The 15,355-nt window shown below is 33.8% G+C and overlaps 1 protein-coding gene across 2 annotated transcripts in view; it reads left to right on the top strand.

Annotated features, from left to right (window-relative positions):
* Positions 1-15,355, top strand: part of WDHD1 (WD repeat and HMG-box DNA binding protein 1) — a 50,987-nt gene that overhangs the window by 12,351 nt on the left and 23,281 nt on the right. For both annotated transcript variants that reach the window (XM_012724632.1, XM_004681853.2), the window contains exons 8-14: positions 598-690; positions 1,457-1,563; positions 1,777-1,918; positions 3,733-3,943; positions 7,643-7,830; positions 10,894-11,078; positions 13,278-13,519. In XM_012724632.1, the coding sequence (XP_012580086.1) occupies positions 598-690; positions 1,457-1,563; positions 1,777-1,918; positions 3,733-3,943; positions 7,643-7,830; positions 10,894-11,078; positions 13,278-13,519 (1,168 nt within the window). The remainder of the gene's footprint in view (positions 1-597; positions 691-1,456; positions 1,564-1,776; positions 1,919-3,732; positions 3,944-7,642; positions 7,831-10,893; positions 11,079-13,277; positions 13,520-15,355) is intronic.

A 15,355-nucleotide genomic window follows, 5' to 3' on the forward strand; every position in this document is an offset into this window, starting at 1 on the left:
TGCTCACACCCCACACTTCTTAACTGTACCCCAGTTCTTGTATGTATAAATAAATAAAAATAAATCTTAAAAAAAAAAAGAAAATTGTGCTCCTAACATTATATAGTTATATAAACAAGTCAGGTCAGTAAAATTTGTAGTGGAAGTAAAAATTTGCTACTGACTCATGAATAGGTATTAAACAGAGAAATCTCATATATATGGGCATGATATGAGGATATGAGTAACAGGAGGTAAGAATCATTGATTGTCATCATGGAAGTTTCCTATCACATGGTGAAGCTCTCTATATTGATAGGTATTTGCCATATTCTTGTAGCTTTATGTGTGAAAATATTCAGAAAAATATATTAATAAACTCGACAAAAATATATTAATAAACTCAACAGAATAAAAGAGGTGAATTTGTAAATTCAAAGGGCTTAAATTCCTTATTAAAAATGCTAGTAGTAATAAATGCTAACTTAATAGTAACTTAAGTTCTAGTTGCTTCAAGTGTTTGTATGTATTATAAACTTAGATAAATTTTCTAATTTGTTTCTCTCTAAATTAATTTAATGTAAACTTTTTAAAAACATCATTTATCTTTCCTAATAGTTACTGGCAGTTCCTGTGGAAAAATCTGTTAAGTTATACAGAAGAGAAAGTTGGAGTAATCAATTTGATCTTTCTGATAATTTCATCTCTCAAGTAAGCTATTCTGACACTTTTCAGTGGTTTAAAGGTAATGTTTAATGCATACTTTGCCTAAGTACGTTTGCAGTTAAATATTATCGGAAATGAGGAGCCTCAGGTTGCTTTCTTCATTTAGCCAATAATAGAACAGTAAATAGGTATTTGCTATGTATTGTTTGACCTTTCCCCTTTGTGAAATTTAAAAAAATCATTTAGTTTATAAAAAGTTTGTAGACAAATTTAGCCCTTGTCTAGTATTACAGCATGTTATTCTCACATTATCAGCAATTAGCTTTTATTAAGTGAATTTCCTTGAAACTTGTGATATGGACTCTGAAATTTTAAAACAGTAAAGGTTTTAATCTATATTATGTAATTCTATCTTCCCTTTCACTCTTGCTCTGTGTTGTCTCTTATAAACATCTATTTTGCAGTTAAGGCTGCAAGGTCTAATGCAGGTCTAATGCCTTACAGAGATTCACTTCACTTCCTAGCTCCCTTCATCCTGGTGGTGACTACAAAGGAACTACCTTGTGTGGTCTGTTTCTAGCATGGGAACATTGTTTTAGATTTTGCTTTTTAAATTATGCCTGTATAGTTTCTCATAAGTAATTGCTGCTAGTGATAGCTGAATATTATTGAAAAAGAAAGTTAAAAAATAAGAAAACTTTGTTTTGCCGTTTTGTTTAAAGAACAAGGTTATAAAAACTTGAATTTTCTAGTAAAATAATTGTTTAATTTCAATTTGTGCCAAATTGTTACTTCTTGTTTTCTTTTATAGACCTTGAATATAGTAACTTGGTCTCCTTGTGGGCAATATTTAGCTGCAGGTAGTATCGATGGTTTAATTATAGTTTGGAATGTGGAAACCAAAGATTGCTTGGAAAGGTATGATTCACTATTTCTTTTGTCTCTTTTTGTTTGTTCAGTTAGATTTTTGTTTTATTTTGTAATATTTCAAATTTGCAATTATCACATTGTCAAAACGCAAACATAACTACTAATTTGTCAAAATTCATTTAACCAATTCTAATACATACTTTAAAGTGTGTAGTTTGTATTTTTCTTGATGTTTTAAGAACTCATTTTTTTAATTTTTAGGGTGAAACATGAGAAAGGTTATGCAATTTGTGGGCTGGCATGGCATCCTACTTGTGGTCGAATTGCTTACACTGATGCAGAAGGAAATCTAGGGCTCTTAGAGAATGTTTGTGACTCCGGTGGAAAAACATCAAGCAGTAAGGTAATAAATTATAGGGTAAAACAGTTTCTTCAAAGTCTTCCTGTGGTCATGTGAATTTGCAAGATACCGAGATCTATATTACTTTCTTGGAAAATCACAATTAATGTTACTCAGTGAGATGCTGAGTAATGAACTATAGTAAAGAAAACTGTTTAAACTTTCAAGGTTCCCAAATACACTTTTTTGCTCCTGGTATTCCAAGCCATTTTAGTATTTACCTTTTTGGAGATTTTAAAATGGACATTGGAATAGTGGCCACACTAAGGCATTTATGAACATTGAGTGAATTAGATAAAGGTAACAGTCTCTAGTACAGCACTTGATTAATGTTGTTATTATTGTTTTACATGTGATAATAGTCTAAATGCTGTATATTGAGCCAACCAACCAAAATGAGAATAGAACTATTTTGGGAGAATTGAGGAAGGAGATTAATGTGCATGCTTTTAGGTCACATGGAATTCACATCTTCCCTAATAGAGGGAAGTTCATTGTATCTATTAAATTGGCAATGATTAAAACTGAAAAATATAATTTAAATAGCACTAGAATATTATTTACAAGTATGGAGGAAGGTATCAAAGGAAATAAAGACCAGATACTGTGCAGAAGACTGTTATTATTTTTAAAATAAACCTTGTCACACTATCTGACTAATTTATTTTCATGTGTAACATTGATAAAAACGAAAAGTAAATTTAGAAACAATGGTAATTCAAAGATCACCTCTTATAAAATGTTTAATCCTGCCATCCAGAATGACCACTTGCTCGTTTTGTTTTTACTCCTCAACGTACATATTTTTATAACAGTAGCACTTGTAGTTTATGACTCTCACTGTAAATATAAGGCAAGCTTCTCATTTTTTAGTAAGAAAGTCCAAAAAAGACTTTTGTGATCTACTTGAATATGTACATTTTCAGTCTAGATAAAATAATTAAAATCTTATTTAGCATTTAGTTATTTAATTATTCAAATCATGTTTAAGCATATGAATTTAAAGTGTTTTTCCAGATCTCTCATGTTATTAATCTCAAATTTTCCCAAAACATAATCGTGTACTATCATCCTCAAAATATTTTTGATAATAGTCTCTTTTGAATTTATTAATGGTGTTCTTATTAAAATTTTATACCAAACTATAAATTTCCTTTGGTTTAACTTTTGTATAGTTTTTGTTGTTTCAATAGTAATAGCTTGTGATCTCTGTATTTGCTTACTATTTCACTTTTTAAACTAATCTCAAAAACTATAGTGATATCCAATACTTGGAATGGTATGTTCATATTCCTAGGAATAAATGTCTAACTCTGTTATAATTTCTTTGCCTCTTTTGATTTTCATTTGGTTCTATTTACTTTTATAAGCATCAAAAAAGCCTACTTTTAACTGTTTTAACTGAGATCATTTAAACCAAATATATTTTACCTACATAGTTATCTTGTTCAAAATAAAAGTAAGAAAGAGAGTTTCTTATAATGAAAATCTTCGTAGAAACTTGTAGGGACTTGTAGGTGACTATTTTTCTGGCCAATGAGTTCTGAGGGATAAAATTTTGCCTCATATTTGGGTATATACAATATTTTTTTTACATGTTTGTCCTATATATCTACCCTATCTTAGATTAGGTGTCATTTAAAGTAATGACAAAGTCTTATATAAAAACAAATACAATATCCATAAATATGTTTACAAATTATTTTTATTAAGGCATTTGCTTACTTGATAGGTACTTATTAAAAGATTGCCTTTTGAGTAAGTGAGCTTATCCAAATAGTTCACTAATACTTTCTAATTTGTATTAATTTGTTTAGGTATCTAACAGAGTGGAAAAGGATTACAATAATCTTTTTGATGGAGATGATATGAGTAATGATGGTGATTTTCTAAGTGACAATGCAGTTGAGACTTCCTCCTTTTCAAAAGGGATTATAAATGATGATGAGGATGATGATGACCTCACACTGGCTTCAGGTCGTCACAGACAGCGAAACCACATCCTAGAAGATGATGAAAATTCAGTTGGTATGAATTGATTTTGTGGAGAAAATGATCCATCTAGTTGAATTATATTTTCAATTATTTATTAAAACTACTGTTTAAAAGCATTGTTGAATTAGTAGAATTTAGTGAAAGCAGTGTGGAGAAGGAAATTTATAGTACTAAATGTTATGCTCAACAAGTTTTCACATTGATGATCTAAATTTTAATAAACTAGAAAAAGAAGAGGTTATTGAACCTCAAGCAGCAGGTGGAAAAAAATAAGAACAGAATTCAATGAAATTGACAGCAACAAAAGAACTATTAAAAAGTAAGCTAATAGGGCCCTCCCTGGTGGTGCAGCAGGTTAAAACACTGCACTAAGAAGCTTAAGCCACTTCAGCATGAGTTCGATTCCCGCCTGCCCCAGGGCATGGCGCGGCAGACCTCTCCTGACACACCCACTGCTCCCCTCAGCAGTGTACTTCATTGATCTGCCTGTTCTGCTCCCCACTCTGTCTCTGGTGAATCCTCTCACCCACCACATCTCTGGCTTGTACCCCAGTTCTGTATGAGTAAATAAATAAATCTTTAAAAAAAAAAAAGTAAGCTAATAGTTCTTTGAAAAGATCAGTAGAATCAACAAACTCCTATGCCAAGTGATCGAGAAAGATAGAACAGACTTAAATGACTAATATAACTAGTGAAAGATGGCTTATCACCCTAAATCCTATTGACTCTTATGCTATCTAGTATAGTTGCCACAAGCCACCTGCGTTTATTGAGCTCTTGAAATGTGATTTTTAAAATAGCACTGAAAAGGAATACATCTTGGTCAGTTTTTACATTAAGAATTTGTTGAAATACTAATAGTATATTAAATACATGATATTATCAAATTTAACTATATCTGTTTCTTTACTTTTAATACAGCTTTTTAAAAATTCTAAATTGCATATGTTCACATATTTCTGGAAGATAGCCCTGGCACTGCTATTAATAACAAAGGAAAATAGAGTAGTATAAATAACCTTGTTACCTATAAATGCAACAGCATAGATGAGATAGTAAAATACAGGCCCTCCCTGGTGGCACTGTGAGTTAAAGTGCAGCACTGTGAAGCTGGCAGTAGCCGCTTTTGGTACAAGTTCGATCCCCACCTGGAGCTGACCTACATGGTGCAGCAGACCTCCCCTGACCTGCCCACTGCTCCCCTCAGCAGTGTACTTTGTCAGTCTGCCTGTTTGCTCCCTACTCTGTCTCTGGTGAATCCTCTCACACACAACTCCACACCTCTGGCCTGTATCCCAGTTCTGTATGCATAAATAAATAAATCTTTTTAAAAACAAAGATACAAACTGCCAAGATAAGTAAAGAAGAAATACGTGAATATATAAAGAGATTGTAATTGAAAATCTGCTTATAAAATTCCATTGTATTGTTGCTAATTGTGTTGCTTTTATTTATTTACATTTTAAATATTTATGCATACAAGAATTGGAATTGTGTTGCTTTTAAGTCATTTAGGAGAGTTTTGATGTCATGAACTTTTCATTTGCTTATTTTTAGTGAGAAAGAACATTGACAGAAAGTGTAGAGGAAGATCATAGTTTCTGATAAAATATTCAAAATTACCCACTTCCAGATGGGTAAATGCCCAGCTAAACAGAGTTGGCTCAAGAACTCACCACAAATGTAAGATAGCTTCTGGCAGGGAATCATAGCAAAGGGCCAAAAGTAGCCAGGAAGCAAGTCTGGAGCAAAAAGAACAAAATCAAAGTATAAGTCAATCTAAGGGCTGCCGTTGCCAGCCACCCCATGGGATAACCTGTGTCTATCCAAGTACCTCCTTCCTTGTCCCCCAAGTTTCTGGTACAAGTCCAGGGCTGAGAAGCAAGTAATAATTCACATGTCTGTTCCATGTGTCTCCTTCAAGTCTTTTCTGAGTCATTTTCAGCTTCTTGTTGTTCAACCTCACCCTTCATTAGGTATAACTCAGGAGCTTATTGTATTTAAGCATTTTTGAGGATCCCAGAGACTATTTATGGAATTATTTTTATTGTATTTACCATGTTAGAAATTAAAAACAAATTTTAAAAATAATTTAAAAACTTATTACATGTAAACATGACTTTTTTTTTTTTTTTTTTTAAAGATTTATTTATTTGTGCATACAGAACTGGGGTACAGGCCAGAGGCTCAGGGGCGGTGAGAGGCTTCACCAGAGACAGAGTGGGGAACAGAACAGGCAGATGGATGAAGTACACTGCTGAGGGGAGCAGCGGGTGGGTCAGGAGAGGTCTGCCACACCATGTGGTCACCTCCGGGGCAGGCGGGAATCGAACTCATGTGGAAGCGGCTTTAGATTCTCAGTGCTGTGCTTTAACCCGCTGCGCCACCAGGGAGGGCCCCTAAACATGACTTTTTTAAAGATTTATTTATGCATAAAAGAACTGAGGTTCAGGTCAGAGGTGCTGGGGTGAGAGGATTCACCAGAGACACAGTGGGGAGCAGAACAGGCAGATTTTACTGAAATACACTGCTGAGGGGAGCAATTGGCGTGACAGAGAGGTCTGCTGTGCCATGTGTGTCGGCTCCCTGGCTTTAGTAGTGATAACTCTGAGTCCACCAGGGAGACCTACATGTAAACATAGCTTTTTATGAAAAACAAACTTAATTAGAAAAGTAACATTTTATGTTTTAAAAAATCTCTTTAATGCCTGGCATAGAATATAACTGGGTTCTCTTAGCTATTTAGAATTCAGCCTGCTGCCATATACTGTTTTTGCTAAAATACTTCAAAAATTTAGCTTTATTAAAATAAGTCGTTTGACAAGAGAAAATTATTTTAATAGCCTATTCAAGTAACTATGGACATTTTTTTTGATACTGCAACAAAACTGAACAACTGATAGCATCTTAAAGATTACTTGTAGTGTGAAGTCTGAAAACTTTTCAGTGAACCTTTCAATTGTTATAATTCATTGTTCTAATCTTTTACCATATTTGATTTTTGCAACATTTTCATTGGGCAGTTTGAGAAATACTGGCTCACTGTTTGCAGACCTTTCTAATACTGACATTAATCATATTTTTTTCTATTATCACTAAACTCATTAGAAGTTTTTTTAATATTAGGAAGGAGACAAGTTCATGGTGGCAGGTAGATGTTTTCCAGTATTCAAATTTTCACTTGCAAGTTAAATTTTATCATTGTAAACAAATTTTGAATTACTTAAATACTATTGTTTGCCAGTTACTTAATTGCCAGTTAAGTGTTTGCCAGTTATTTAATAGCCAGTTTATCTGGCATTCTTTCAAGTAAAAGTAGTGTTCCATAAAAAAGTCAGTTTTGTTGACAATTCACTTTGCACAAATAATTTTTAACTTTGGGACAAACATTTCTGTGGACTTCCCACTTTAACACAAAAATTATTTATTAAAAAATTTATGAAAGGATCAAAATTTAGTGAAGTTAATACTTTCACTGAAACTGAATAATGCAAATGCCCTGACTACTAGTACAGACTGGTGCTACTGCCTGGATTGATACTTCAGCACCAGTAGTTACACCTTCTGTTGCTTTTGCACCATCACTGCAAATAGTAATACTGGGAAAGAAGCAAACAGCATTTTAATGTCATTAAGTATGAAAAAAAAAAGGTTTATTAGAATTCATAACGCTTTTCTTTTTCCCAGCCATTGATACTTATAACTGCCTAACTATAATCCTTTGCATTCTAGATGTAACAATGCTAAAAACTAATTCAAATCTTCTCAAAGAGGAGGAAGAAGATGATCAGACAGGTAGCATTCAGAATTTACCACTTGTCACTTCCCAAAGGCCATTTTATGAAGGGCCAATGCCTACTCCTCGGCAGAAGCCTTTCCAGTCAGCTTCTACACCCTTGCATCTCACTCACAGATTCATGGTAAGCTTTGGATCTACACTTCTGAGCAGTTTTATGTCACTTTTAAGCATTTCATCTCACTACATGTAATTTCTTTTAGTGTAATTTATTTGTTTGTATATTTTAAAGCATTGTTCATTTTTGTGTGTTGTTTGTTTACTCGTCTTAGGTTTAGTCCCCATAGAATTCCCCTCCTAAGTCACCTGTGCACCATCACCATAGTCCCTTGTGTTCTTCCCTCCCTGTTCTTATTCTTCTCCTCTGGCCCCCCACAGAATGTCTGTGGTTTATAGTTACCTGCCAATATTTTTTTGTTATTATTCTTCCCTCCCCTCCACCCAGCCCTTGTTTGGTTCCCCTGTATTCCTCCTATAAGTGAAACCATCCAGTATCTTCTTTTTTCCTTGTGGCTTATTCCATGGAGCAGAATCCCTTCTATCTCCATACATGTTGCTGCTAATGGCATGAGTTTATTTTTTTTTATTGCTGAATATTATTCCATTGTGTATATAGAACACACCAGGATCAATACATCTATTACTGGACAGTTGGGTTGTTTCTATATCTTACCTATTGTAAATAGTGCTGCATTAAACATAGGGTGCAGGTACCCTTTTAAATTAATATTTGTGTCCTCTGGGTAGATTCCTAGGAAAGGAACTATTGGATCATATGGCAGCTCCATTTTTAGTAGTTTGAAGAACCTCTGCACAGCTTTCCATAGTGGTTGGAACAGTTTACATTCCCACTAGCAGTGCAGGAGAGTTCCTTTTTCTCTACATACTCACCATTTGTTGTTGCTAGTTTTTTAGAAATGTGCAATTCTCACTGGTATAAGGTTTTGAATTACATTTCCCTGATTATAAGGAATGTTGAACATTTTTTCATATACTGTTGGCCATTTGCATTTCCTCTTTGGAGAAGTGTCTTTTTTAGCTCTTTTCCCCATTTTTTGACAGGGTTGTTTACTTTGTTTTTATTGAGTTGTCACTACACTTAATTTTGTTTGACAAAAGAATTTTTTAAATAAAATTTTTTTTTAATTTTTAATAAAAAATAAAATAATATTTTACTTTTATATCATTTTGTGCTTTTTTCCATCTCAATTGTAATCTGTATGGACTTCCCATCACCAGTTCACCCGTGTGCCATCACCATAGTCCTATGCACTTAACCCCCACCCCCATTTTTTATTCCATTCCCCACTCCACCCCTGTAAAATGTCTCTGGTATAGAGTTATTCATTATTGTTATCACTATTTTTCCTCCTGGTCCTTTATGCTCCTGCTATGAGTGAAACCATCCAGTATTTTTCTTTTTCTTTCTGGCTTATTTCAGTAAGCATGATCCTTTCCAGCTCCATCTGTATTGCTGCAAAAGGCATGAGTTTATCATTTTTGACTGCTGAGTAATATTCCATTGTGTCTATGGACCACATCTTTTTAATCCAGTCATCTACTTTTGGGCATTTCAACTGTTTCTATGTCTTTCCTATTGTATTTAAAGCAGTAATAAACATGGGGGTTCAGGTGTCATTTTGAATCGGTGTTTTTGTGTCTTTAGGGTAGATACCTAGGAGTGGGATTGCTGGGTCATGTGGAAGAATATGTTTTAAAACCTTCATTAATTGATCTGGAACACATTGTTTGGTTTTAATTTTGTGATTAAAAACCGACTAACTTAGCTTTACTCTCATTTCACCCTTCTTATTGAAAATTGTATTAAATAAAATTCTGCTTTGCAAAATGTAATGAGCATAAAGGGCTATGACTATATATTTTGTAATAGCCCTTGGCCAGCTTCCAAATCTTGTTCTCATATAAGAGATTATACTGGTTTCAAAATCTAGTTAGAAAGTGGTTTTTAGAAATGATCTAGTATAGTATATTAGAATGTGATAAATGTTATTAAAAAAAAAAATTCTAACCTTCCCCATCTCTCCTTACTGGAGTACAAACACAAGAATAGAGATCTTTCTGTTTTGTTTATTGATACCACTTAGGATAAGCTATGATACAATAAGAATTAAATACATATTTCCTGCATTGTTAAATGAATATATTCACTTTTTGTCCTTAAGCTTCAGAGCTAAATGAGTTAATAGTTCTTTTTTCTGTTGAGGACTTTGCCTGTTTTTTTGTGAAAGGTATAGGTGTAATACCATAAACTAAAAAGTAATATTTTATTTTAAAATTTTGCTGTCAGTAACATCATATAAGGATTTTTAATTATTTTATTATTGGAGGCTGTTTAACTCATAGTTATATTTTTGGTAGTAAAAGGAAACACTAGCACCTATTTGGAGCTTATAGTGTACATCAGTGGAAGATAAGTTTTCCAAAATGCTATAATTTTATGTTGCCTTAAAATGTGTGTATTTATTCCTATAATATAAGCCAACCATTTGGGACAGAAAAACATGCTGTCATTTACATTTGTTATTTATAAATAAATTTTTGCAGTGTTTCTTCTGAGGAGTTAATAGTTTAGTTATTTAAAGGTCAATTATAAAATACTTTTTAAATGATAATAATGTAAAATATATTTTTTTAAGATTTCTTATGTGTACAAGAACTGGGGTATAGACTGTATGTGCAGTGGAGGTGAGAGGATTCATCAGAGACAGAGTGGGGAGCACAACAGGCAGATCAATTGAAGTACACTGCTGAGGGGAGCAGCACATGAGACAGGAGAGGTCTGCTGTGCCATATAGGTCACTCCCTAGCCAGGGATTCAACTGTCACTGCAGTGGTTGCAGATAGCTTCATAGTGCTGTGCTTTAACCCGTTGTGCCACCAGGGAGGGCCTGGTAGTAATGTTAATTTTAAAGAACATTAAATGAAATAACCCATTTGTGAACAGATAAGTATATATGTAACTTTTCATGAGGAAAAGAATAATAATTATAGCCCTGATGTTACTACTGTTATCTGATACTATTTAGAGGTCAAATAAATAGTAGCTTCTATAACTTAAACTGTGATATGGAATGAATTGCAGGATTTGTTAGTTTTTACTATTAGGATGTGCTGATTTTAGTTCAAATTGTCCTCAGACTTGTATTTAACCTTTACATGTTTGTAGGTATGGAACTCAATTGGAATTATTCGCTGCTATAATGATGAGCAAGACAATGCCATTGACGTGGAGTTCCATGATACATCTATACATCATGCAACACACTTATCAAACACTTTGAATTATATAATAGCAGATCTTTCCCATGAAGCAATTTTACTGGCATGTGAAAGCACTGATGAACTGACAAGGTAAATTCAAGATTACAAGGAAGTGCTGAACTGTTAGCTACAGTTGTTGAAAGCAGTACAAAAATGTGATAAAATCATACTATTCATATAGAATTTCAGAAAGAAATTTTATGTCAGCCCACTCTACCTAAGTACATATATTTGTTTTTCCCTGTTTCCTGGTAATATTCTCTACATATCAGAATGACATGACTGGAAATGAAGAGAAATAGGACCTGTTTTTAACATTTTTTTTTATTAGTATTATCCAAGAAATACATGTTAATTGCTTAAATTTAAGTACAGAAATTTTAGAAAATGAAAGTCCTCCCAGAATTCTATTCTCAGGTATGACTACTGTTAACAATTTGATATGTATCCTTACAGATAAATTTCCTATGACCCTCCCCTTTAAAGAACTTACTTATTGAGGTATAACTTAGGTACAATGTACCTATTCTTGATGTATAATTTGAATTTGACAGAATTGTTACAAACCTGGGTAACCAATATCATACCAGATTTTTTTTATACCTAGATATTTTTTCATCCACATCCAAAAACATTTGTCTTATATTCCTTTGCAGTTAATCCAATCCAAGTTCTGAGTAACTACTAATCTAAGATCTGTTTTTTTTTTTTCTCATTATAGATTAGATTTGGAACTATTTAAAAAATGTAGAAAAAGACACCAGAAAATGTCATGATTGTTCATTTGTTGGGTTTTTTGTTTTTTGTTTTTTTAATGTTTTGGACTAAACAAGCATTTTAATAGTAGGTAGGTAGGTAAGGAAACAAACAAAAACTTATGATGAAAAAGAAGTAGATGCAGAATTTACTTTTTTTTTTTTTTTTTAAAGATTTATTTATTTGTACATACAGAACTGGGATACAGGCCAGAGGCTCAGGGGCAGTGAGAGGCTTCACCTGAGACAGAGTGGGGAGCAGAGCAGGCAGATCTACGAAGTACACTGCTGAGGGGAGCAGCGGGTGGGTCAGGAGAGGTCTGCCATGCCATGTGGTCACCTCCGGGGAAGGCGGGAATTGAACTCATGCGGAAGTGGCTTTAACTTCTCAGTGCAGTGCTTTAACCCGCTGCGCCACCAGGGAGGGCCCAGAATTTATTTTTAATAAGGAAAAGTGTCTCACCTTTTTGTTATTCCAGCTAGATTGACTTCTCCTGACCTCTTCATTTCATTTTTGTGCTTATATACTTGATAGTAGACTTTTATTAAATCCCCATTGATTTGAAATTTAAAAACCTCTGATTTAGATATGTCACCTCCTTACTGCTCAAAGTGTGGTCCAGAAATTAGGGACAAAGATCACCTGGGATCTTGTTGACAGTACAAATTCTCAAAACCCCCTCTAGATCTTCTGAATCAGAATTTGCTTGTTAACAGGCTCCTTGGTGATTGAGTATGCATTAAATTCTGAGAAACATTATATTAATATTTTGATTGGTTTCCTAATTTTCACATTGTAAAATCAACTCAGCACTTCATTGTTGAATTAAATCAGTGTTCACTGTTGACTTGGCTTTCATTCTGAATGTGTTACATAATTAGAACATTTATTGCTGTATGCAGTTTTTATTTTTTATATCCTTTATTTTTCTGTAGTATTTCACAGCCATTGACAGTGTTCATTTCATTTTTAAATTGAATTTGAAATAATTTTTCAGAAAGTTAGTATTGCCTCTGATTCCAAAGCTTAAATTTATTAGTAACTTAAATGTATATGTATGTATGTATGAAAAGAAAAAGTGGAAACATCAAACTGTTAGCAGTAGTTGGTAATTTTATTGATGGCATAATGTGTGGTTTTTTTCCTTTTTCTTCTGTACTGATTTTTTTTTTTTTTTGAGTTAACAAACTTGCCTAACATTTGATTCTTCCTTTATTAAAAACTTGATTATGGTTTTGTGTGTATTTACACTTTAGGATCATACTGTACAGATTTTAGCCTTTTTTCATTTAACATTAGGTTGTGAGGATTTTCCTGTATCTTAAAACACTCTTCAACAATAGAACTGTTAGTGGTTTTAATTAATATAGCTCATTTTAAGTATAGTTCAAAATTACTTTCGTAAAGCTATTTCTGGTATAATTTGTGTATGATTGAAAAAGAAACTATTGAGTTTGTCATTGGGTGTCATAATTAGTTCAATATATGTAATATCAAATACAAAGGTTTGATTGTTTTGGTTTTGATTTTTAGCAAGCTTCACTGCCTGCACTTTAGTTCTTGGGACTCAAGCAAAGAGTGGATCGTAGATATGCCTCAGAATGAGGATATTGAAGCCATATGCCTTGGTCACGGGTGGGCTGCTGCTGCCACTAGTGTCTTGCTCCTTCGATTGTTCTCTATTGGAGGTGTTCAGAAAGAGATCTTCAGTCTTCCTGGCCCAGTGGTGTCGATGGCAGGACATGGCGAACAGCTTCTCATTGTTTATCATAGAGGTAAATATTTTCCAGACTTTTATAATTTTATCATGACCTAAAGAAAAGTGAAAATTACTTGAGCTTTTTTTCTCCCCCTCTGTTTTGAATTATATGTCTCCTTTTGCACTTATTTTTATTTGAATCAATGCAGCCTTTGAATGTGTAGAATTTTGTTGGATTCATTAAGAGCATTGAAAATGAAAATATTTTATTCGCAGAAGATGTATTATACAAAAAATTCCAAGGTAAAGTTTGGTCGATCGCTTCCATATCTGTATCTTACAAAGATCGTCAGAGTTTAAACACTTCAGAATGAAGTTAACTCCTAGTGTGGACCAGAACAAGTTTTGAATGTGACTTTTGAAAAAGTTGCCTCCATTTCCTCACCTTATTTTATTTTATTTTATTTTTTTGTAAGTCCTATCATTTCTGTATACTTAATTTTTTTCTAATTTTACTAGAAATACTTTCTTCTATCGGTGTTTATGACATGATTGTCCCTATTGTTCCTCACTGGTAAATCCTTTGTTCCTTTGCTCCCACCCTTATGCTGACTCCACCCCTAGAATGTTCAAGGGCTTGGTCATAGGCCTCTTCTCTAGTACTCTCTATGCCAGTTTTTTGACCCTGCCATTCTGTACATATTTGTAGATGTAACTGAAATAAAGATCTAATGGACAAGTAAAAATGCAATGGATATATTTTTTTTATTTCATATTTCTTTAAATGCTCTTGTAACTCTAAATTGATTTCATGCCTTATGGGTCAAAAAAGCAATTTGACCCTGGGGAATTGCATCAAGGTCTTTGGTTTTAACTACATCTATGCATCTGTAACTTCTAAATTAATGTCATCAGCCCTGTCTTCTTTCGTCTCCAGATGTATATATCCAGTTGTTCATTTGAAATCTTTGTAGACCTTTTAGTATGCATTTCAGACTTAACTTGGTGACAGTAAAACCTGTGATTTTTCTCCCCCACCCCAAACTTGCTTCTTAGTTTTCCCATCTCAGTAAATGGCATATTGTCAGTCCAGCTGCTATGCCAAAAATGTATATAATCCTTGGTTCTTATCTTTCCTTCATTGCCTTCCCATATCAATTCTACTAGTAAGTTCAATAGAATAGCATACTCCAAATCTGTCTCCATCTCCTCCACTAAAATCCCAGTCAAATCCATCTCTTATACTATTGTAATAGCCTCCTAAATAACCTTTCAGTCTCAGTACTTTCCAAAATCTGTCCTCCACATAGCAGCCTGGGTGCTATGTGGAGGACAGTTAAGTCAGATTATGTTCCTCTTCTAAATTGCTCTGATGACTTCCATTGCTTTAGAAAGCTTCTACATGTCTGACCACCATTGCTTTCTTCTTCAGTTTCATCTCTTGCTTCTTTTTCTTTTATATGTAATTTGGCTCTTCAAACAAAGAAGTATGTTCCCATCTTAGTATCTTTCCATTTACTGTTTCCTCTTTTTACATACTGTAGTATTGCTCCTAATATTCACATGGCTGACTTCAACTTGCAATTCATATCTCAGCTTAAATTCTACTTCCTCAAAGAGCTACCTCTGACTATCCAATTGGAAGTAATAGTTCAGTTAGCTCAGTCTGGTGCATTAAAATAATACATTATTTTTTTTTTAAAGATTTATTTATTTATACATACAGAACTGGGGTACAGGCCAGAGATGCGGAGGGTGAGAGGATTCACTAGAGACAGAGTGGGGGGCAGAACAGGCAGATTGACGAAGTACACTGTTGAGGGGAGCAGCGGGCGGGTCAGGAGAGTTCTGCCATGCCATGTGGTCACCTCCGGGGCAGGCGGGTATCGAACTCATGTGGAAGTGGCGTTAA

Source organism: Condylura cristata, unplaced genomic scaffold (genome assembly GCF_000260355.1).
Source record: "Condylura cristata isolate star-nosed mole 26May11 unplaced genomic scaffold, ConCri1.0 scaffold00013, whole genome shotgun sequence".
NCBI classification, from domain to species: Eukaryota; Metazoa; Chordata; class Mammalia; order Eulipotyphla; family Talpidae; genus Condylura; species Condylura cristata.